Below are 24,928 nucleotides of genomic sequence, written 5' to 3' on the forward strand. Positions count from 1 at the left end.
ACACACAGTAGGCGCTCAATAAATGTTTACTGTCAACAAGTGAGCATTAATATGCACCCATATATACTCGTTTTCCCAGAGCGTTCAAGGAGCCCATTTAGGCCCCGCTCCAGCCTCGTAAGGTCGTCATTAGTACCACCCCGTCTATGGAGAGTAGGGTGGAGGCGAGGAGGGTGAGGCCTCGCTCGGCGCCAGGCAGCAGAGGAACGTGGCCAGAGCCCGGCCCTCCCACTCCGGCGCGGGCGGCTGAGCGCCTGCTCCCGCCACGGTCGGCGCGCAGAACGGCCGCACTTCCGCATCCGGGGCGCGGGGGCGCGGACGGACCGCGGCGCGGCTCCGGGGCGAGCCTCAGGCGATTGGTTGAGAGCGGCGGCCAATGGGGACGCGACGAGCTCGCGCGGACCAATCACCGGCCGGGGGTGGGCCTCGCCTCAGGCTCCTTCGGGCAGAAGGCGGTCTGTTGGGGTGTCGCAGCCGGGGGCGCTGAGCACGTGCCCCGCCGCGGCGGCCGCCCTTCGGCGTCCCGTGGGGCCCCACGCGCTGCCCGGCGCCGCCCTCGGCCGTCGCCTGTGGAGCCTTCCTCTGCGCGCCGCGCGCCCGGAGAGGAGCAGCTCGGCGGCATGTCGCCGGCGCTGAAGGAGCACGCGCCCTCGGGTAACGCGCGGCCCGGCCCGGGGTGCGGTGCTTCCCCCCTGGGGCGGAGGACTGCCAGCCGCTGGGGTGGTGCGCGTCTCCCCTTGACACGCCGGCCGAGGTCCCGCGGGCGGACGGGCGGCGCCGGGAGACTCGGCGTCCACGTATCTCCCCGGTTCCTTCCCCGCCGGCACTCCCTCTTCCTCCTCACTTGCACCCTTTCCTCCCACTGCACCTCATCTTCCCCACGTGCACCCCTTGCTCCCCCAGGCACACCGCAGCGCACCGCGTTGCGTGCGCCAAGACGCGCTTGTAACGTCTGAGCAAGGACTTGCGGTTTGACTGACGGAGCCGCTTTCAGCGGGGCCCTGGGGAGGTTTTGCCTGATGTAACGTTCTTATTCAGTAAGTAGTTACTGAGCACATAACTGTGCTCAGCCAGAGTTCAAGAGCTGAGAGATAAGGAAACCTAAAGAACTATTTAAAAATACACTGAATGTTTATTTTCCACTTCACCGTTAGAGCAGTCGTTCTGCAAACTCCACAGTGCAGAGAATCACTGTGTTAAAACATTGGCAGATGCCCAGTAGGTCGCGAGGGGGAGTAGTATGTGCAAGTGGTTCTGATTTTGGCGGCTTTGGGATCACCACTGAGAAAACTAGTACAAGAACTGAATATAATTTCAGCTTTACCATGAGCTCTGGGTCTGTAAGGTCATCCCTTGTTATGATCTGTGGACCAACACACACATAAAAACAGGTTACGTATGGGGTAGTGTTACTGGAGTTAAAGGGGCCCGTCTGCCCACTGCGTATGTCTGAGTCAATCACATACATACAAGTTTTGCAGCAAGAAAAGGATTTATTTTAGAGTTGCAAGTCCTGGAAACAGGCGAGCTAACACTCAAAGGCCTGGCTTCCCGGGTGTTTTGAGGGGACAGATTATATAAGGAAAAATCAGCAGTCATGGAACTAAGGGAGTTGGGGGTCGTGAGTGCTACTGATTGGGAAAAGGCTGGGGTGATTGATTATTGTGTCCAGTTCTGGAATCAGCGGTGGCACCCTCCTGTGGCCTCCGTGGCCCCTTCTGCCTCCACACGCAAGCCAAAATGTTATCCTTAGTATAATCCAAACGTATTGTCCCAATGATTATCGAAGAGTGGCTTTATTAACCTTATGTCCTAAGGCATACAAAGGTGGAAGAATAAGGGTGAAAAAAGCAAGTTAGTCATATGCCATTATAGTAGGTCTTAAAGACTTTGAATCAGAGAAAAAACTGTGAGTGAAATCTGGACGTGGTTACACTAGGAAATGTAGAACTAAGAGCTTCAGTAATAAGGGCAGAACAGTAGCTGTGCTGTGACAGAAAGCTGCTCTGGTCCAGGGGGAGGGTGAATACTCAATTCATGGTAACTCAGAAGGAGAGTCATCAGAGGTGAGCTAGTGACCTTGTTGATTCTAGGGTTCTCATCAATGGAACTGCTACAATTATTCTTGAAACCTGTGAAACCGTGAGAAGTGTTTTATCGCTTGCTATAAAATAAGACCTATCCCTCTCAGAGGGCTATTATATAGTTATTTGAATAATGTCTCTTACTCAGGACTTAAGACCTTCTCTGTTAAACTTAAAAAAAGGAAATATGTCATTTCCCTTTAATATAAATGTGTCAGCAGCAAAATGCCCCAGCTAAGTGGAGGAACTGCAAAACTAGATTCCTAAATTCATTGTGAAAGTGGTCAGGGGGAATCTACTCTGTTTAGAACCTGACTAGTCAGGAGTGAAAAGGTACGCGGAGTTCTAGACCTAATGAATACAGTTAAATAGGGTTTTTGGCTGTTCTTCATGGAAGAGAAACATTTCAGTGCGTGCTGACCCTGCCGAGGGAAAGCAGGATTGTTCAGGTGACTTTCGCTTATGAGAAGGCTCTGGAGAGGGGCTGGTGATTAAAAGCCAGTGAAAGATGAGCCCCTATTGGGAAAGCTTGGGGAATACCTGAGGCAGAGAACAGTGATTTTAAGTTAATTTAAACCACCAAATCTGGGAGAAAGACCTTTTAGCTTCTCTAAAAGGGCAATTGTATGTTATCGCCTCAAGAATGGGTAAGTGTGGATGATGTAGAAGGAGTGGGCTTTTAAGGACCTCGGTTGCAGAGGAGTTTTGTATTCAGTCCATGCAGTTTTTCTGTTCTATATTCCCTATTATCTGTTTCCTGTTTATAATAATCTTACTTTCATAGGCAGTCTTTTTCAAATATTAAATATGTTTGTATATTTCTTTATACTCTAGTCCGTGCATATGCATTTTTAATTTATGTAAATAGTATTGTGGTAGTTAACCGTTTCTGACTTTTTCACTCAGTCTCCAGCCTTACAGTACAGCAGTGGTGTATCTGGTTACCACCGCGTAGTGTTCCACACGAGCATCCGCCACATTTTACTTTGCCGTATCTCAAGGTTGTCGCCAACTTGCCATCCCTACCAACATCCTCTTACGTGTTCTCTGTGGGTCCATGTGAGATTGCAAGTTTCTGCATGCTTCATGTTTCCAGGTCGTTGTAGGCAGCTCTCCAGAATGTCTCTGTCAGCGTTCCAACAAGCATACTCGAGGATCCGATTGTTTTTGGAATTATCCAATTTTCTAATTATTGCCCATCTATTGAATGTAAATTGGTATCATCTTGTCTTAATTCACAGTTCTCTGATAGCTGATGAGTTTGAGCATCTCTTTTATACTCGTCGGTTATTGTTTTCCCCTTCCTTGACTTGCCTATTCATGTCTTTTGCCCATTCTCCTATTTAATTTCTTATTGATTTGTAGGAGTTTCTTGTACCTTATACATGTTAGTCCCTTTCGGTTTCAGACATTGCAGAATCTTCCTCCAATTCATAATCTGTTTATTACTTTGGTCTATGGTGAGTTCATTTAACAGAAATTGTTAGTTTTTATGTAATCAAATTCATATTTTTTTAAAAAAACATTATAGGTTAGGCTTTTTGAGTCTTAAGTCTTTCCCTATTATGAGTAATAAGGATATTTTAAACATGTATTTTACTTTTCCTTATTTTATGTTATGGGTTTGTCATATATTGTAATATTTGGTAGGCCAACTAACTTTCTACGTTTTCAAAGTTAATTTAGCTTTTTCAGGACTTTTTAGCCTTTCACATAAATTATAAAATACATTTGTCATATTTCTCATAAAAATTAAACGTTCTGTTTTCAGTTTCAATAAAACCTTTGATCTCTTGCATGTATGATGACTCTTAACCAGATCTCAGAATCTGTATGTGTGGGGGCAGGGTGTTTTGTGGTAAATAATGAACTGTCTTAAAGACTGAAAACAGCTTATATTTCTGGATTGAAAGTGAATATACAGTAGGGGCCGCATGGAAAAATGCTTAGACTTTTTAGGAAAGTGGGAGGAATGGAGGCACTCTCAGCTGCCAGGTTTGCAGTGAGGTGCGAGAGGCCACACCAACACCGATGAGGTAGCCGGGCATGGGGAAAGATGCGGCATCTCTTATGTTTTGTAAATTGCTCCTTCCAGTCCTCATTAAACACGTGGGCTCGCTAGTGAAGATCAAGGTCAAAGATCTTGTAGCGTAAATGATACACTATTGCTTGACCATTTTGCTGATGACAGGACTTATTTCATTGTAGAAAAGATTGCATTTTTTTTTTCTAGGAGGTTTGGATACTTTTTAAAATTAAATTCAAACGTATGATGTACTCCTCCACATTCACACCCTGAGCTCCCTCGGTCTGTGTGTGCTGCTGGAGCTGCCTTCCTGACACCTGCCTGGAGCAATTCAGTCAAACAGCTCTGTAGCCCCATGTAGCCCTGTTCCTGTTTTGTGTACCTCAGGCTCTGGGCAGTGAGACAGGGTAGGGTTGTGAATTTGCACCCAATTCCAGCTTGTAGAGGTTCATACATTTCTGCTTTAGGTTTTAAATGACCTCTTCTTTCTCATCTTCTGTCATCTTCTTTTGCCATTTCCATTAGGAACTATTTCTTGAACACTTAGGTTGCCAAGTACTGTCCTCGGTGTTGCTAGGGATGGGGATGAGTTGGTCTAGACAGTCATTTCCTCCACGGAGACCCCGGGGCATAGAGCCAGTGCCACATGCCTTGAGCTGCGCTCCTCTCAGGCGCACAGAAGGGAACGTTTAAGTAACTTGTGGTACCTTCGGTGGGCAGTAGGGAGTTGTTGAAGATGTTTGAGCAGAGGAAGCAACTGATTTCAAATTGTTCTTTAGGAAAATTAATGTGGTGGTGGTACCTAGGATGGACCGGAAGACAGGGTGACCAGGTAGTGATGAGGTGGTGATCTCTCACCTCTTTAGGATACTTGATTGTTTATAAACATCTTCATCCCTGTGATCTCATTTTTCCTTAAAAATAACTCGATGTGGTAGGTTGAGCAGGCATTTTTATCTTTAGTGTTCATGGCTGTAAACTGAAACACAGAATTTGTGATGGCTGGGATGTGTAGTGAGGGCTCGAAGATGGGGTTGGCGGTGTGGGTAGAGGGGGGGACCAGTGTGGATGCCATTTTGGGGACCACATCTTATAGGGCTTGGGATATGAGTAGATAAGATGTTGGGTATCAGGGAGAACAGGAGTCAGATAATACTGAGGTTTTCAGGTCAGGCTTCTGGGAAGGGTGATGCCATTCACAGAAATAGGGAGATCAGGCGGGGGATAGAGCAAGTTTGGTTTTGAATATTAGGTTGATGGGCAGATAGATGTACCAGGTGGCGACATCAGGTGGGCAGTTTGAAATCTAAGTCTAAGATTGGAGCAAAGTGTTTTGATAATTAGAAGGTCATGACGATTTTAGAGAAGAATTTCGGTAGAGTGGTGGAGGAGGCAGCCGCGTCAAGATAAGGAATCGGGGTGGGGGGGGTTGAAGTGGAACTGCTCCGGGGGGGTGAGCGGTGGGAGGTATGGGGGTGGCGGCGATCGAATGCCCTTCCTTAGGTGCAGAGACAAGGAAAACAGTGAGCCAAGCTGCAAGAGGATTTTGAGGTGCAGGGGGTCAATTTGAGAGGCTCCCAGTAGTCGACTGCTTTGTATAGGCTTAGGTAAAGTTACCTGTAGAGTGGAAAGGATGGGAAGGACCGGTGCTCAGAGAAAGCAGAGGTTGGGGACGTGGCAGGTGTGGAGGGACCACCAAGGGAAGGTAAAGAAAAGGCTCCACTTCAGGAATTGTCCGTGACTCCAGGCAGCGTGGTTTTGTGGTGTTCCGGTTGTTCTTGGAAACCAGGAGTTAGGATGGAAGGAGGGGCTCTTCAGGGCTGGAAATCAGGAGAGGTCGAGGACATGGGGCACACTGAGAAGTTCCAGGGTGCTAGCCAGTTATTATTTCAAAGATGGAGCAGAGATAAGTAAAACCCTGTGTATAGGCTGTTAGTTCTGGCAATAGGTGCGGGAGACTGTCAAAGTTCTTAATTTAAGAGGAGTTTGGAATGCGAGTTGGTGTCAATGACCCGCGGTAACACTCCCTGCAAAGGGAGCATGCGCACAGAACTCACGGAGGGGCGGCGCGAAGCTGTGCGGACAGGCCTTGGCGGCGGCCCGAGGCTGGCCGCTTGCTGGGCTCCTCGCTGCGCTTCCCTCGCCTCTGGAACGGGACTACCGCCCGCTTGAACTCCGGTTTGGGGCTTCACCAGTGATTCGTGCTCTGTACACTCTTTTATTGCATTACGCAGTTATAACTTATGAAAATGTTTTTGGTCAGTGTATTTCTAGTGTTGTAGAGCTAAGAGTTCATCTTTTATAAGCCCTATTTACTCCCTATTGTGAGTCATTATAAATTATTCTAAACTCCCTCTCCACACACATCTTTTACCTCTTTCATTTTTTAAAGTCAAATTTTTACTGTCTTTAAAGCAGGCATGAAGAAAACCCTGCAGGACGAGATCAAAGCCATCCTGCAGGAGAGGATCATGGTGCTGGACGGAGGGATGGGGACCATGATCCAGCAGCACAGGCTGAGTGAAGATGATTTCCGAGGTCAAGAGTTTAAAGACCACCCCAGGCCGCTGAAAGGCAACAATGACATCCTGAGTATAACTCGACCTGACGTCATTTACCAGATCCATAAGGTAAGGTGTCCGCAGGTGTGTATGTTCTCAGGCCGTTTCATGGACTGAGGGCAGAATGTGGTGCCCAGTGCTCGGAGGCCACAGAAGAGGGTGATTTGTTTGGAAAGCTGGTGTTGGACACCAAGTAAACATCATCTCCTGCATTGAGCATTCGGGGTAAGGAGATGAGGGTGATAGGTTTTCTTGCTTTGGGGTATTTAAACTCCAGTGAAAAACCACACAATTCTGGACAAAGTAGGGTTTTCACATACACTTTGTTACTTAAGTCACCACAGCAGCCTTGATGAAATAAAACGAAAGGTAGTCATTGTTCTCATTTTGTAGATTGGGAAACTGAGGAGCACAGAGGTTAAATAACTTGTCTGACGGGACAGGGTTATTGACCTGAAGTCCCATGTTGTTCTGTTTTTCTGTCTCCAATAAAAATGGCTAGCCACCACGACGAGATTAGAAGCAAGTAACTGGGTATCGCTAGACTTCTAAAATTTAAAAATAAACAAAACTAAATTATTTTAGAGGTGATCGTAGGAATTTCGTAGAATCGTGACTAGAAGAGATAATAAGGTGCTTTAATCTGTCTCCCTGGTCAGGATTCAATTAGGAGGACAAAACCTATTTACCCGTTAAGTGAGAAAGTTTTGTTTTCCGGAGAAGGGTATTATTATAAGTGTTTCAGACTCGTCTTAAGGGAAAAAAAAAAACCTTAGACAAATCACCAGGTGATTAAGGGAATTATTGAGTGTGGAAAGGATCATGGTACTGGGTGGCCAAGACTTTTCCATATCAGATGCAGAACGGTTTTCATTTAAAGAGAAACTAAGACTGCCTTTCCTTTGGTTATGATGGGAATTGCAGGCGCTGGGAGATTTAAAACTGGTCTTTGAAGAGGTTTGGTTCTGCAGAAAGAATGGTGACTCAGTTTTTCTGCTCGGCCTTGCGACTGCGTAATCAAATCTCATAAAACCCCAGCGTGTTCAGATTGGGAGTATATCATCATGGTGTGAATTGCTTGGGGTGGTTAAAAAAATCAGCCATTACAATGCAGTTGGTGAATCACATGACTACTGTGCCATAGGTTTTGTCACTGTCACTCAGGTGGATTATCACTAGAGTGTGAGTTTCTGAGGGCAGGTGTTCAAAGAGTGAAACAAGAGTTTGCAAACAGCAAGAACAGGAGGATCCCGGGTCCTCAGGGTTCCAGCGCAGGTGACTTTTAGAGGGATTAGGAGACGTGGGCGTAAACGTTTGTCAGGATCGAGATCTAGGGATGGTGCTGGTCTCAGTGGGGATCGGACTGTGCCCAAGCAGGGGGAGGTGAGGGAGTGGAACTAGTTTTCGTTGTGTGCCCATCCTGTGCCGTACGTTTGATGTGTTACGTGTATCATCACACAGCCACCCTGCGAGGCGGGCGCACAGAACTTTCAAATGAGGGCCCTGGAGCTCAGAGAGGTTAAGGAACTCGACTTAATTCATAGAATTTAGTGTGTGAACTTTGACTTCAAGTTCCGTGTTTGTGGACACCATGCACCTTTCTTTGAAATCCATACCTCTTTTTGCCCCTCTAGCCCCTAATGCAGTGCCGTGCAATTATAAGTGGTCAGGAGGTGTTTGGTGCTGCTGATGATGAAAAGGTGTGTGTATTGTTGTGGGGCGGGGATTCTGAAACTCAGCACCGATGTTCCTTTTTGTTGCAGGATTACTTGCTGGCTGGGGCAGATATCATTGAAACAAACACTTTCAGCAGCACTAGTGTAGCCCAAGCTGACTATGGCCTGGAGCACCTGGTAAGAATTCCGCTTTTCCTCCTAGCTAAGATGTGCACGAGCACTTGCCATCTTGGCGGTTGCCAGTGGGAAGACCACCTGAAGCTCATGCCTGGTTGTCAGTTGTTCGTGTTCAGACATGGAAATGGTCGGACTCTCTTCTGCCTATGAACAGAGCAGCCCATTTTCCATCTGGCTTGTTTGATAGGCAAGTAATCAGATAAAATGATGCTTATTACACACACAGTGACTGTTGATGAAGGCATAACGATTGGCCGTGTGCAGTTTTGTGAGCCTTCAGTATTGGGTAATGGATTTGATTTCCTTTTTTTTTTTTTTTTTTTTTTTAGTTGTGGCAAAATACACGTAACAAAATTTGGTATCTTAACCGTTTTTACGTCTATGTTTAGTGTCATTAAGTACACGCACATTGTTGTTTTACCATCACCACCATCTGTCTGTCCACAGAACGTTTTCATCTTGCAGAACTGAAACTCTGTCCCCATTAAAAAATGATCCCCTATTCTCCCCTCTCGTTCCAGCCGCCGGCGCGCACCTGCTGCTTTCTGACTCTGTGACTCTTACTGCTCTCGTACCGCGTGTACGTGTGATCACATAGTCTGCTTTCTTTTGTGACTGGCGTATTTTGCTTAAAAGCCTCAAGGTTTACCTTTTTTGCAGCACGTGTCAGAATTCCCTCACTTTTCAAGGCTGAGTAATGTTCCATTATGTGCACGTGCCACATTTTGTTCATTCGCCCATTGATGGGCACTGAGGTTACTTGCCCCCTTCGGCTGTTATGAACAGTGCTGCTAAGAACATGGGGTACAGATACCCGTTGGGGTGCCTGCCTTCATTTTCCTTCAGTACATACCCGGGTATGGAATTGCTGGGTCTTACTGTCATTCTGTGTTTGATTTTTTGAGAAACAGTTTTCCACAGTGGCCGTACCGTTTTCTGTTCCCACCAGTGCTGCACAGGGTTCCCGTTTTTCCACATCTTTGCCAACATTTTTTATCTTCTGGGTTTTTTTTTTTTCCTTTTCGTAGTAGCCATCTAGTGGGTGGGAGGAGTCAGATTTGGTTTATTTTTAATCAACACAATGCTTCTGTATTCAAATTTTGTAAACTATGTTGAGGATGGAAATACACATTAGATGCCAAGGTTCCCATTTCGGTGTGGGGTTTTCCCAGACACTCGCCCCTGTTTTATGCAGGTAGCCCCGAGCGCTCCGACACTAATTTCTCTAATGATATTGGGGTCTTATGAGATCACGTGCTTTTTGGCTTGTCAAAGAAAAATGAACGTGTATTTGAGGGTAGGAGTTGGCAAACATTTTCTATAAAGGGCCAGATAGTAAATATTTTGGGTCTTGTCGGCTACATGCAGACTCTGTTGCAACCACTCAGCTCTGTCATTGTAGCAGAAAAGCAGCCATAGAAAATTTGTAAATGATGTCCTTGACTGTGTTCCAATACAACTTTATTTACAAAATAGGCATCAGGCCGCATTTGTCCTGGGAGCCATAGTTGGATAACCCCTATTTTAGGATAATCTGGCTTAATGACTAGATGTGAGGATCCAAGGCACAGAGGCTCTTAGAATCAGATGGGGTCTTGACGATCACAAGTCTGAGGCCCGACCCAACCTGCGGAAGGGCCGCAGGGAGCCTCGGGCCCCGTGGAGTTGTAGGTAGTGCTTGGTGTGGTGTGTATACTTGCTTTTATTTCCTCGTGAGTGGGTTCATGGACCTTCACCAAGTTTTAAGAGGTTACTAATCTGCAAAGAGTTCGGACCACTGCTCACAACCACAGTTTGGTGAAGGTGGTCAGGGCGGGAGAAGCCGCTGCCACCGCCTGGGCCGGGTTCCTAGAACCCAGGCCACCTTCTCCGCAGCCGGCCCTTTTCCCATTCTCAGGATATTAACTGTCAGCGTATTCTCTGACGTGCCAGATGTCCGGAGAGTGCCCTCTCGCCTCCTGGCTCACGGGTTTGGGGAAGAACCTGGAGGCGCTTCCCACAGACTCGCTGTTCCTGGTGCTGTCAGGGCCTGGGCAGCCGGTAGGCCTTCCTGGCCAGGGCTTTACTCAGTCCTCGAATTAATCCTCTTTGTATTTTCTTACTGAATAAAACTGGGCTTTAGAAGGTCGTGACCTTCTTGATTAACATGTGGAGGAAAAGGAGGACGAGCTAACGTTCGTGGTTGTGTGTCAGGCTTACCGGATGAACAAGAGCTCTGCGGCAGTGGCCAGGAGGGCGGCCGAGGAGATCGCGCTCCAGACAGGTAAGGCGCATTTCTGTCTCTCGCAGAGGTGATTCCTCTGACGGTCTCAGCCGTCCGGTGTCCTTTCTTTCCTTTCCTGACAATCGGCCTCCTAGCCCCCTGGTGGGCCCCGCATTGTACCCGTCCGTAGGTTGCTTCTCTGCGATTTCATAGTCGGGCATTCAGTTTCTCTCTCAATTCGCTGACCCTGCGGGCCTTGGGCTCAGGGTTTATTCTGCATTTACTCTGCTGGGGATTATATCCTAACTTCGTAGCTGAGACCATGGCTTCCTTGTATATTTACAGCTAAAATGATCTTCTCCCTTTGGAAGCATACCATCAGGTTGTTAAGGCGGTAGCTGACTGTTTTGGTCATTTTGGTTATCATTACGAGGTTCGATCTGATCCCTTTAAAGCTGCGCTCCTCTCTGTACTTATCTGGGTAAGGAGGTGTTGTCCTGGGAGCATTTTCCACTTCATCCCACTAGTGTCCTTGAAGGCTCTGTGTAGAACACAAAAGAGTGTGGCGTTAGATTCAGTTTTACAAGAACTTGAAAAGTGGCTCCTGGCCGGCTGCCACGACGACACTTGGGTACCAGCTGGTTGGGAGGTGTGAAGGGAGGGAAAGGAATGGAAGTACATGGAGCCCCTTAAGATTTGGAAATGTGAAAATATTGCCCAGAGGAAAGATGCAAAGAAAATCGTCAGGAAGTTGGACACAGCATACTAATGAGGAGCGATTTATAGGAACCCCGTTTCTGAGAGGGAGTGTTTAATTGCATGGGGCCGTGCAGACTTAGTAGTGCCCAACAGAGGCACAGGTCAGAGGATGGCAGCCAGCGTGTGCAGGGAAAGAGAAAGGCATTTTTGTTGTTCCACATTAGTGTTCAGCTTTGGAGAAGGTAGGGGATATTTGGAGCTGCTTGGTAATCGACTAGTTTGCAGTCTTCAGCAGTTAAATGGTAACGCGTAACCAGGATACTGAGTGGGTGGAATCACCAGAGGCGATAGCGCTGAGGCCGTGGCTTCCGTCAGCATCTGCACATGAGCACGGTTTCTCAGGCTCCTTCAGAAGCACCGAGGCTCTTGCTTGGAGGAAAGGTTATTAAAGAATGATCAAAAGAGTTATTAAAGTAAGATTTGATCTGCTTCATACTTTAATTTCAGGCTGTGTAACTGTTAATCCTGACTTACTCTTTCCCCGTAGTAAAGGGCCTGTGATACAGCATGGAAGGCATTTCCAGGCAAATGCTGCTATGAGGCGCTTTTGCAGAATCTGTAAGTTCAGGACCTCCAAGAATAGGGAGAGAGAGTTTGCCCAAACATAGCTATGATGGTAGAAAAGGGTGACTTACTGAAAGGTTCTGAAGCCAGGGACATAAGAATCCAAGAGTTTTTTCATTGGCTTGGTGGTAATATATGCACATTCTCTGCATTGCATAATTTCTCCAGTGGGATCTGAGACAGCCTCCATAATCAAACACGTATTTGCACTAAAATCTTGAACCATCCCATTAAGCGGGATAAAGACTGTAAATAGCCTCTTGTTAGTTTAGGAAAGGTCAAGTTTTGTTATCAAATGAATTTAAAAAATTGGGGCTTTTGTACTTTTTGAATTTCAGAGTTTTGGACAAAGAATTACAGACCTGTTTCATAGGGAAATCTTATACCTTATTGATGCACAACAAAAACGTTGAGCTATTCACAAATTCACACATTTTTATTTCCCGAAGGAATTAAGAGGTTTGTGGCAGGAGCCTTGGGTCCAACTAATAAGACGCTCTCTGTGTCCCCATCTGTGGAGAGACCAGATTACAGGAACATCAGTGAGTATCACGTGTCAACACTGATCTGGGTACGTGCTTCTGTGTGTGGTCATCTCTACCCCTGTGACCTGCCACTATGTGTCTGTACCTGTGACCTGCCACCTCTGTGTCTGTACCTGTAACCTGCCACCCCTGTGTCTCTACACCTGTGACCTGTTACCTCTGTGTCTACACCTGTAACCTGGGACCAACTGCAGGACCCCCTGGGTTACTGAGACAGAGCCCACATCAAAGGGCTAACTGCAGTCTCTGGAGTATAGTAGAGATCTAAAATAGTTGCTGTTGTTGTTATCGATATTGCTTTTCGAGCTTGCTTCCAGATGGACATGGTGTTGTGGTAGTGCTTCTTTATCAGCTTTGAAAATAAAACCAATCAAAATAAAGCCTTAAACTGAGAAGTTGAGAAATTAGACACTAGGCCTTGGTGTATCATAGAATAATCCACTCGACCCCTGTTTTACCTATCAGAAAGCAGTCCAAACTACATAAACACGCTAGCATAATAAACTATCATGTATAAACTTACTCGCATTGAGATTTTATCAAAAACCTGGAAATCTAGTTCAGTTTCTTAAACATCAGACTTTAAACAAATGAACTGTGAGAGCCGAATAGTAATGCTGCTCTGTATGGTAATGAACTTTGTGTAGATGACAAGCTCAGGCAGGTGTGGTTTGCAGGTGTTTGGTCACAGAACTTTCCATGCAGTGACCACACTTTGTCGCGGAGTTGTTCATTCTGATGTTGTCTGTCATTGGTCTCGGCGTGACAGCGAGGAGCTGACACTCCCTTCCTCGGTGCTGCGTGGGCTGAGGCGCGTCGCTCGGCTGCTGAGGCTTCTTGGCCGAATATCTGAGCATTGTTGTTGTTAGCTTTTTTAAATTAGGAAGTAAAACGACTCCTCATTTTCCCTCTCTGGTGGAAATAGACGACTCAGGATGTTTCTTCCAAACTTTTCTCTGGGGGCATGCGAGAGCTCCTCCCTGGAGTGTGTGAGTACTGTGTGTGCGGCTGGAATTGCCCACCACGCACATTTCCCCTGAGACAGGGCAGGAGGCACGTCCGTAGGACCGCGGCCCTTTTGCACAGAGAGGCTGTGACTGGAGCGGTAGGATCCGAATCAGCACGACACGGTCGTGCATCTCTTCTCATGCTCATCCCTTAGTGGATCGGCTGAAACCATCCCTGGAAAGGACGATCTGTTTCAGAGATCTCGGAAGCGAGCTGCAGGGCTGGGGACATGGCACCGCCGCCTGCCCGTCCGCTCTGTCTGCGGCACGGGGGAGGTGCAGGTGGCCCCGAGCTCAGGGGCCTCCGTGTTCGGTTTACTGGTTTAACGTCTGTCGCTGCTGAGCTGCCGTATTTGGTTTCTTACACAGGTGGCGTCGTCCTTAAGTAATGCACTCTAAACCAGCAGTAATTTCCTCCCAGGTGCCAGGCCTGACCTCAGCGTGTCCTGGCCATTCAGGGATGTTGATGGCTCATGTCCTGTGTTTGGTTTATTGTTTGCAGCGTTTGATGAGCTCGTTGAAGCATATGAAGAGCAGGCCAAGGGGCTTCTAGACGGTGGGGTCGATATCTTACTCATTGAAACTATTTTTGATACAGCCAATGCCAAGGTGAGTTAAGAGGGAAAAAAGGAACGGGGTCGGGGGCGGGGGTGGAGGGTTGTGACAACTCTTCTAATGTAGTGAGGAGACGGTAATAGCCAGTATCAAGGTTAAATGAAATTTCTCTTTTCCATTTTAATCTTGAGTGTTTTTAACTGAGGCCAGTAGAATGAGAAAAACTTCAAGGGGTCATCCTTTTAACTTTTAAAAATGCTTTTTTTAAATTAGGAAAATAGATATTTTCATGTGTAGCTACTAATATATATACATGGTTCTAAATTCGGAAGAGACATGCGTGCATGCAGTGAAAGTCCTATGCTGCCATCTCCGGTTCCTTGGGGACAGCACCGTTGCCGGGGTGGGGATGCCAGTGGGGACTCTGTGCAGCATGCGTGTGCCCGAGTTTGTAGTCCTCACATATGAGCAAAGCCGTGCAAGTGTATGGAGAGGACAGTAAATACCCTTACACTCATGCTTTTGCGCAGTGGACCTAGAGGATACATTTCTACAGGGGAAATCGCTAAGCGTTTGCGCACTGTTAATGTTGCGGTTAGTGCCAAGCCGCCCTCCAGCCGGTGAGCGGGGCCGCCCCCGCCTCCTTCTCTAGCAACCGTTAGTACCCTTTTTCATCTTTTCCACTAGGAGGGGTGAAAAACGCTACCTTGCTGTAGTTTTCATTTGTCTTTTTCTGGCTGTAAATGAGATTACACATCTGTTTTTAGATTTATAGCCAATTTACATTTTTTTGAGTCCTATGCCTTTTTCTATTGTATTTTTTTATAGCGTTTTTCCCTAAGGAAGTCAGGCCCATGTTGATGATGGATAGCAAACATCGTCTCTAGCGTGCTGTGTGGCTTCTGATTTTACATGTGATTGTGATGTCGTTGTGCTGTTTTTGTTAGTTCGTTTTAGGTTTTCATTGATGCAAGATAATTATAATTTTGTATGGTTGGATTTACGGATTCTGGGTTGTTGTTTTGCGCAGAGGGAATTACATTTGCAAGGGTAGTCCCCACCCCAAGATAAGGAGAAAAATGGTGTCTTTTTCCCCTAAGTAGTTTCATCAAACCTTTAATTGTTTAAATCTTGTGGAAATAAGACCACAGAATCAGAATTTTTTAAAGTTTTTTTTTTTTTTTTTAACCAAAATACTTGTCATTCATGAAGAATTATGGGAGTGACTAACCAGCCAGAAGCTGGATGACAATCCTGCCTTATTTTTAACATATCATTTGTATGGTTCTCTTTTATCCACCTTTCTAAAAATTGTTCTATGAATCTCCAGTAAACACATTATAATTTAAAAAGCAATTCAGGTATACATTTTGAAAATAAGAGCAGTAGCAAACATAATAAGGAATATATCTGACATGAGATCAAGATATGTATGTGAAAATTGTTACAATATTGTTTAGATTAGAAATAATAACGGGATAAAGCATTAGGATAGATTTGTTAGTTCAGTTTTTTAGGTTTTAGGATGTGACATGACATTCTTTTGATTATAAAGGGACTGGATTCCCTCATGATGCGTCTGGAATTTATTCTGGAGCGAGGACTAGGGTAGAGATCTAGCTCCTCTTTCTCTCTGAGGTGACCTAGCTTTCCAAGCGTCATCTATTAAACATTCTGGTTTTTCCTGAGTGATAGGGATCATGCGGAGTACCACCCATAGAATCCATCCGGATATAGTCTGTCCGCTGATGTCACACTGCCGCCCTGTTGTTGACCGTAGCATTACGGTTATGGTACGTCTGAGTACGTGGTCGGCTCACAGGCCTTTCATTAAACTCACCGCCCCTCCCTTCCCATAACTTTCCTGGCTATTCTTTACATGCTTATTTTCCATAAGATCTTTAGGATCAATTTCTGTAGTTCTAAAAAGAGAAATTCTGATATTTTTTTTCCATGGGAAAAAACCCCCACCTTTACAATAAAGGTACACATTACTTACAGGTTATGTTCTAATTTCAGAAAATTAATTGTGAAAACATGGACATCTTAGAAGGAAGGAATATAATGATAGAGAACTTAACAGCACACAGTGCAGAGTCCATGGAGTGTGTGCCTTTACACACTTAGCTCATGCTCTTTTTTTCAGTGACATGTATTGGTCCACAGACCTACCGAGTGAATATGAGGGTATGGAAGGCAGAGGCATCCTCTTTAACTACTTTTATTTTGATTATGAGAAGGAAGAGAGAGTAGCTCTACAGCTCCTCACAGGAAATAATTGGTTCACAGATGAACTTTTACTCAGCATTTGTTTTGTTTTAATGGGTGCAGTGTGACACCTGGGGTGCTGGGTCATGTGTTTTAGGGAAGACATGTGTCTTCTCCCCAGAGAACACGACGTGTACCTTGTCAGAAGAGGTCTCAGATAATTGAGCATTCCGATCAGCCAGTTAGACTGACCTGAACGCAGTCTCTCACCGATAAAGATGTCCTTTCTCTCCTGACAGGCAGCCTTGTTTGCACTCCAGAACCTTTTTGAAGAGAAGTATGCTCCCCGGCCTATCTTTGTAAGTTCTAAAATGTTGAGTTTTGTTTATTAACATTGTCGTTTCGAGGGTAGGCTTTTGTTTTCCTCGCATAGTAGAACTATTGATAGTGTCTTTAACTTCTCTGGTCACCGCCCTCCGTCCATCACCCCTACACACCAACAGCAGTTTCATGGCTGGAACCGAGAAGAAAACGAATCTAGAAGTGGTTGGTTGGCGGAAGGCCACGTGGCCTGGCTGAAATGGTCTGCTAGAGGCTTGGGGCCCCAGGAGGGGCGGCCCGCGTGCTGGCTGTGAAGTGCCCGGCACTGAGCACACCAGATCGTCAGTTTCTTAACTCCATAGCACACCCACGCAGAATCCTAAGATCGCTTGGCGAGAATGGAGTAGAAGAGCCGAAGCGAGGGGTGTTCGGCGAATCAGCTGTCCAGCTGCAGGAGGCCGGATCACCCGAGTCTCCCTGGGGCCGCCTTCTCCAGCGGGGCTGCGCGTGTGAAGTCTGGAGCCGTTCTGGTCATTGCTTTTGCCTCAGTGGCTTTCTCGTTTCCTTGTTTCCACGGCTCACTCCCCGACCCCTGCTCCCCTGTCATTTGTCTGGTGTGACCATTGTAGAAAGTGTTGTCTTTGAATTTGAGTTCCACAGTTCTCTTTCCCATAGAAGAACACAGAAAGTCAGCTTGCTCATTGTATTTTATGACTAAACTCTTATTTGAGGCCGTATTGTTGACTGAGTTTATTAATTCAGATTTCAGGAACAATCGTTGATAAAAGTGGGCGGACACTTTCTGGACAGACAGGAGAGGCATTTGTCATCAGTGTGTCTCATGCAGACCCACTCTGGTGAGTGACCATTCTGTCCTCAACTCCTTCCCCTTTCGGGGATCTTCTCTGGTGGCTGTGGAATGTGCCCTGGGAGGGGACTTCTTCTGCACATATCCGCGGTCCACCTGCGTGGGACGTTGGCCTTCCTGGGAGTACACTCAGCCTTTTCCCTAAGGGGGGTGGACGACCACTGCTAAGTGGGTTGTTCAAGGGACTGGGCCAGCCGCACAGGTGCCTGGTTGTCTGTAAGTGTCCCCCTTAGAGTTCAAGACGGTGCTTGTTGGTTCAGTGATATGCTTTAACACCGTTATCAACCCTTACATTTCGGGGGCAATGCTTTGCAGTTTTTTCACTCCTTATTTGTGGAGCAACTAGAAGCAGTCTAGCTTGGAATAAGATGGAAATTTTAAGGCTCAGATTTTTATCTTTAAAATTAACTTTAAAATGTCTTCCTATTTTTCCTTATCAAAATAGTCGAAATTATGTATGGTGAGTGAAATGGAAGCTCCCAGGGCATGTACTGTTCTCTCCCTGCCTTCTCCACGAGTGTGCTGTTCCTTCCTCCTGCCCGGAAGCGGCGCCTGCCCCTCCCCTGCAGACACATGTGCACACAGAGCACACGCAGTCACACACACACAGCCATGCACGCATGCACAGCCATACAGACACATACACATAGCCATGCACACACACAGCCACATATGCACGGAGACACACACACACACACACACACACACATCCATGCGCACACAGTTGCACCGCCACACACACACAGCCACATATACAAAGTTACACAAACATACAGCCACACACATGCACACACAGCCACACACGCAAATACACGGCCACACACACAGAAGCACATGCACAAAGACACACAGCTACACACAGCCACATGCGCTTATACACACACACAAGCATACACACAGTCACACACAAGTACACCCAGCCACATGCACACAGAGGCGCGCGCACGCACACAGCCACACTACTGGCTCCAGTCAGCTGTTCAGACTCTACCCCAAGCCCCTATAGGCAGCCTGTCCTCTCCCCAGCCCGGGGTGGTATTCAGAGTGCTCTATTACTTTCATTAAAGCCTTTGCCATGGAAAGACTAGTAGTCAACATTTCCCGAGAGTCCGCTGTGTGCGGGGCTGGGTCCGAGTGCTCTGCGGGAGTTCTTCCTTTTAACCCTGGCACCACCACCCCGGGGCAGGTACTGCCCTTCCCGTCCTGGCACCACCACCCCAGGGCAGGTACTGCCCTTCACGTTCTCGGTTCAGTGAGAGGGGAACCGAGACTCAGCTGCGACTTGCCCAGCATCAAGTAAACAGTGATTGAGGGGCGGAGCGTGCTCTTCACCGCTGTTTCTCCACATTTTACCAGTTGTGTGATATTTTTTCATATTTTAATGTTTGTAATCTCCCATCCAAGTACTAACCAGGCCTGACCCTGCTTAGCTTCCGAGATCAGACGAGACCGTGCGCGTTCAGGATGGTATGGCCGTAGACGTGATGTTTGTAGTCTTAGGGCAGGTCTTACAGTTGACTTATTGTAATACTGTGATTTCGGAGAAGCTGCCAGAGTGCATTGTCACACTACTGACGGGCTTGACAAGTAAGAAAATAACTGTTGAACTGGGTTCTGAGCTTATGAGCTTTTTTAAGATCAATCTCTTAATCATCTGTATTTCTCTAGTGCTCAGTAGAGTCTTTGGCACATAGTAGGGATGCAATAAACTTTTAACAGAAAAACTGAAGATAGGGTAGTGTAGCTATCTCCGAATATCCCTATCTAGTTTATTAAAAAAATTTTTTGGTCTTCCCTCACACATTTTGAACATTCCTCATTTCATTTTCTTTCTCTTCCCCATCACGTTGCACTTAGGAATCCTAGTAAAAGAAAAAAATCTAAAATATAAAAAAGAAAAGATGACATAGTCCAGTAGTTTCATCGTTAACTCCCGATTTCCCGTGGGCTGCGCCAAGACTGGCTTCAGGCCTCCACACGCACCTCAGAGCAGCTCTGCTCCGGTCTGTTCTGAGTCCACAGTCCGTTCCGTCAGCAAAGCAGAGAGCCACTTGGTGTCACAGATAGAGAAGCCAGCTAAATCTATCAGAGCACAGATTCCGAGTGCCGGGTCACCTTGCAAGTCAGTATGGAGCAAGGACAAGCCTTGGCTGTCTACCCTCCCAGAGTGGCTTCCACATACCATTAATATTCCTCTACCTCCAAGAGGTTCCTTGTTCTCTCTTTTAAGTATTGCTTTCAAATCAGATGTTTGTTAGTGGCGGTGGTTTGCAGGTGTTTGTTTCACACTGCACGTTAAGCAAACTGCGAACTTGTTAGGGCGTCACATCCGAAGACAGGGTCCTTCAGCCTTACACTCCTCTGACGTTGGAGACGTGGACAGGGGTGATACCCAGTGCTGCGCGGGGCTTGAGCGAGATGGCTTTGGCTGTATCTGCATAAACGTGCTTAGACTCAGATTTATTATTTGCTTGGTTTTAGATACACTCTTTTCTTTATTATAACTTTATGTGCATAAATATTTTGAATGAAAGAAGATGCTTCTAATATCTTCTTTTGGTTTTTCCAGCATTGGATTAAATTGTGCTCTGGGGGCAGCCGAAATGAGACCTTTTATTGAAACAATTGGAAAATGTACGACATCCTATGTCCTCTGTTATCCCAATGCAGGTGAGTGTGTCACAGGAGCCACCTGTGGCGAAATCCAAGTACACGAGATGTGGGTGGAAAGGGTGATAGATCTGATTAAAGAGTTTGTTTTAAAGGTCTTGGTGTATAGTTAACGCTCAATAGGAATGTTCTAGATGGAGGGTATTTGGGTCTCTACACCACTGTTGCCCTATACTCTTGAAGGAACAGTTTGGCTCAGGCTAAAAGCTTCAGAGTTGCACAGAACTTGGGGGAGTGAAGCTAGTCACATACTTGACCAGAGCCATGCTTTCGGCGACAGTGTTCGCCCTGTGGACGTGGTCCGAGTGGTGAGCGCAGAGAATGCGATGTGAGGGAGCCCTCTTCATGCAGCATGTGCACAGAAGGGCAGACGAAGAGCCTGTGTCTTGTGACCTTTCACCTTTCTGAAAATTAGGGCTTCTAGTTTACTGTTTATGAAAATTACCAAGAAGGTTGTAGACAGTTCTGAACTATTTGATTCCACAGCGGTAATCCATTCTGGGTTAACCAGATTTCCTAGTGCAGGTTTTTGAGCACTCATTAGCTCCCTCAGGCTAAAAAATCATTTTCCAGCATTCTTTCTCCAAATATATGCATTTTAAAGCACAATAAATTTTATTGCCCACCAGGAGCAAGATAACTGAAAGGGGATAAGAAATAAAACATGAAATTAGATAATTAGATGCTAAAGTCTTCCTGGAGAACATTTATTTGAAAAGAGACTGGCTATGTTTTGTGTTTTTAATTGCACGTTGGTGCTCCTTCGTGTGAAGGGTGTAGCGCTCCCCCAGCCCCTCCCCAAGCCACTGGGCAGTGAACAACTTCCCCTCATGGGAAGGGGATGGAGGTGGGGGATTCTGCCCCATATAGTAGTGATGCTTTTCTTTCAAATGGAAAAGAAATGGTGGATGTTTACATCCCTTTGTGGTTTTCTTTTTTGAGTGGTATCTCTGTATTTACTAAGTTTAATATTAAAAATTATTATTGGTTTTTGCAAGTATTTTATTATATCATTTAATTATAATATAAAATTTTCTAACTTTTTAACCGAAAGCCTTTGTAATACTATGTCCGTTTGTTAAGGTACTTTCCAGTAATGGCTGAAATATACTTTCTTAGGTCTTCCCAATACCTTTGGTGACTACGATGAAACTCCACACATGATGGCGCTGCACTTAAAGGTCAGGAGCCCTCTCTCATTTGGTTCTTCAGAGACAGAGAAGTAACATTTTAGATTTAGAATATTTAGAATCAGACTTTTTCCTAAATAAGTTCCAGTGAGTGTATAATAAATAAAAGCCTAGCCGCTCCGATGCCAGACGCTGGAGCAGGGGAGGCGCTCGCTGTCAGCGCCCTTCTCCCCAGTACCAGCTGGTGGCTGCTGGAAGATTCCCAGTGAGGTCCACCCCCAAACCGAGTGAGACCTGGCTCTCCTGCAGCCCTTCCAAGTGGTTCCCCCGGCCCCCCAAACTCCTCACTTCCCACTGTCGTCACCCCCATTCTCCTCTCCCGTGTGCCTCTTGTTTTGGAGTCCCAGGTCGTGAGCCCGTGCTGCCCCCCACCCTGCCTTACAACTAACCGCCGGTCTCTGGTCCTCATTCCTTGAATCTTTAGCTTCCGGCTCACTGCCATTCTCTCCTAAACCGTTTCCGACTCAGTCCTTGCGATTGCCGTACCTTTTTAGCATTCAGACTTCTTCTCAGCTGTCTTGTTGGTATGGCTAAATGCTGGACCTGCATTGTCCAGTGTGTAGCTCCTACTACATAGGGTGATTGGAGCACTTGAAATGTGGCTGTTGTGTCTGAGGAGTTGGATTTTTAATTCTTTAGAATTTTTAATTTAAATTTAAAACCTTTGTGTTATCGAAAATGCATTATCCAGCTTATAATCATTCAGCTCAGCATATGGGTAAAAATTATATTGTGATCAGTTAAGTAAATATCTCATTGCATTTTAAAAGGTATAAAGGATTTCATAGTGTCTGAACTGTTCTCTGCTTTCAACCTCTTACCTAGGGCATTGAAAGCTTTGTATCTAGAGTTAAGTGTGTTTAGCTCTCTTTTTAATATAAAATTAGTTATTCAGGAAATGTAGGTCTCTTTTCTGCTGAATTGGTAGTGGTGAGTTTAGAATTCAGATGAACTCCATGAACCTTTCTTTTCCCAAACGCAGGACTTTGCTGCGAACGGCCTGGTCAACATCGTTGGCGGGTGCTGTGGTACGACTCCGGATCATATCAGGTGACGTTGACTTCCAGGGTTTACTTTCGTTCTAGGATCAATTGTGTCCCTCCTACCCCTGCCCCTCCCCCCCACCCCCCCACCAAATCCATGCGTTGAAGTCCTAACTTCCTCCAAATGTGGCAGTATTTGGAGATAGGGACTTTAAAGAGGTAACTAGGGTAAAATGAGGTCACACGGGTAGACCCAGTCCAGTACGACTAGTGTCCTTATAAGAAGAGGAGATTAGGGCAGGGACACAAACAGAGGAAGGGACCATGTGAAGACACAGGGAGAAGACAAGCCAGAGAGAGAGAGAGAGCCCTTGGAGGAAATCAGCACTGTTGACCTTGACCTCAGACTTGTAGCCTCCAGAACGTTGAGAAATGAATTTCTATTTAAACTCTGCTTAGTCTGTGGTATTTGATTATGGTAGCCCTAGTAGCCCTAGCAAACTAAGATACCTTTATGTTATGAAAAATTCCCAAAATAAAATGATTCCCTATGTGCCTAACAAAGTTTTCATAATTTTCAGCATTTGCTATTCTTATTTTACCCATTCTCCAACTCTTGTTCCCTTAGACTATTTATTATAAAGCAAATCTCAGATATAATATTCTGCCCTTAAGTACCTGACTGATAGGTGAATGCTTAAGGTAAGACAGCTCGTATATGATGTGGGCAGATACCTGCCTCCATTAGGCTGTCTCATGAAGGAAAAGACCGTAAGACTTCAAGCACCTGAGGTCAGGAGTGGTGTCCCCACCGTGCCCGGCACACAGCCATTGCTTAGTCCACACTGCTGAGCCAGTGCCTGAGGAAGGCATGTGAAACCGGAGCCTGGCGAAGTTGTGTGTCAGCCCCTGCAATTTTGTGGCTTCTGAGAGGACTGGAATTCAGTGGAATAGAACAGTTCAGGATGGTTTGTTTATTTCCCTAGAATGACCCGATGATCATATTTTGAGCCAGCTGTCTCACTTTCTGAGTCTGTTTTCATGTGTATCATTACGTATCATCATGTTCTCTGTATTGAATTATCTGATATCTCACTGCTTTTGTTGACTTCTGTGATAGCCTCCATTAAGAGCCTATGTGATATTTTAAACATCTTTAAATAATCTCTGAAAGCTATCAGTAGTTGAATATAATTAATCTTTGGATCTCTTTGTTTTTAAGGTTACCTCTTTTTAAAAAGAGTTGTTTAGACAATATATATGTGTTTCTATACACATAGTTGTATACGTCTCCTTGTCCATTGGTCTCTGTGTACGTGTGTGTAGATGGGTGTATATACTGATTTGGGAGGCAGCAGAGTGAGCAGCTCATTCTGGTCCTGATAAATTTAGTGGAGTAGCCAGATTTTTCCAGGTTGACCAAAGACATAATCCATTAAAGCCAGTTTCCATTTATACCAGAATCACCTAGCTCTAGATTCGCGTTCTGAGGCCGAAGCTGGTATAGTCAGTGCACGGCAGGCCGGGCAGATAGAGAAAGCTGGGTATGGGGATTCATTTTCTGCATTACTGAGAAAACTAAAAGGCATAATTGTTGCCGCACATTTGGAACTAGGTATATAATTATGTGCATAATTATGTTAAATAGATTTAATTTCATAGCTGGAAATTAGCTTAATTTTATTTTATTCTGAATTAACGGATATAGTGTTTTCTCTTTCAACTCAGGGAGATTGCTGAAGCTGTGAAAAACTATAAGCCTCGAGTTCCACCTGCCACCGTTTTTGAAGGGCACATGTTGCTGGCCGGTAAGTCGTGAAAGACGTGATTCGTGTGGGTTTGGAAGCCCTTCGTAGGCCACTTTGGTACGTTTATCCTCAGTGGTGGTGATGTTTGTGCCAACCACTCGTTTATTACATCGACGAAGAGTATATATTGTTCTCGGCACTTAAGTGAATTCTAGTGAAGAACCCTTTGTTTTTCTGGGGGTGATGTCAGCTTCTGGGGAAGCGTGAAGAAAGGCAGGCGCCTGCCCGGTGCCCTTGGACAGAGTTAGAACCGCCGGGTCCCGTCGGCCCTGTGCACTGTTTTGGGAACATGCTGTTGACCACGGCCTAACGAGTCTCACCACCAGATTTGCTGCTAGGTACTGAGAATTCCAAACTGTCAAGGCTCAGTGTTTCATGTAGGCAGCCTCCTCCTAGAAAATTTTGTTCTTAAAATATTATTGTTGCGATCTTAACATTTGTCGTGTGTTCAGGACTTCACAAGGAGTTGCGTATATTTTTCTGGTTGTTCTCAGCTATTCTCTGAGGTAGGCAGCCTCCCTTTATGAGAATGAGTTTTGGTGTTCAGATAAAGAACAATGGTAAGATAGTTCATCATGCCAACTGTTAGAAAATAACTTTAAGTTTTATATTTTTCCACAATACTTTAATGACATTTTTAGTATCTTTAAGCAACAAACAAACAAACAAAACCGTATAATTAGATTTTTAGAGAACCTGCAAATCACATACTTTGGGGATTAT

General features: G+C 45.8%; 1 protein-coding gene across 3 annotated transcripts in view; it reads left to right on the forward strand.

Annotated features, from left to right (window-relative positions):
• Positions 1-468: 468 nt before the first annotated feature.
• MTR (5-methyltetrahydrofolate-homocysteine methyltransferase) overlaps positions 469-24,928 on the forward strand; it is an 86,878-nt gene continuing 62,418 nt past the window's right edge. The window contains exons 1-12 of one of the 3 annotated variants that reach the window (XM_016163416.2): positions 469-654; positions 6,526-6,740; positions 8,435-8,524; positions 10,718-10,787; positions 12,500-12,592; positions 14,105-14,211; positions 16,665-16,724; positions 17,449-17,543; positions 20,124-20,224; positions 21,344-21,405; positions 22,397-22,464; positions 24,126-24,205. In XM_016163416.2, coding sequence (XP_016018902.2) covers positions 621-654; positions 6,526-6,740; positions 8,435-8,524; positions 10,718-10,787; positions 12,500-12,592; positions 14,105-14,211; positions 16,665-16,724; positions 17,449-17,543; positions 20,124-20,224; positions 21,344-21,405; positions 22,397-22,464; positions 24,126-24,205 — 1,075 coding nt within the window. In that variant the 5' untranslated portion in view covers positions 469-620. Of the gene's footprint in view, positions 655-760; positions 1,038-6,525; positions 6,741-8,434; positions 8,525-10,717; positions 10,788-12,499; positions 12,593-14,104; positions 14,212-16,664; positions 16,725-17,448; positions 17,544-20,123; positions 20,225-21,343; positions 21,406-22,396; positions 22,465-24,125; positions 24,206-24,928 lie in introns of those variants that run through there. The other 2 variants (XM_016163417.2, XM_016163418.2) reach the window with 2 other exon arrangements.

The sequence above is a fragment of the Rousettus aegyptiacus genome, unplaced genomic scaffold (assembly GCF_014176215.1).
Source record: "Rousettus aegyptiacus isolate mRouAeg1 unplaced genomic scaffold, mRouAeg1.p scaffold_m13_p_18, whole genome shotgun sequence".
Taxonomy (NCBI): Eukaryota; Metazoa; Chordata; class Mammalia; order Chiroptera; family Pteropodidae; genus Rousettus; species Rousettus aegyptiacus.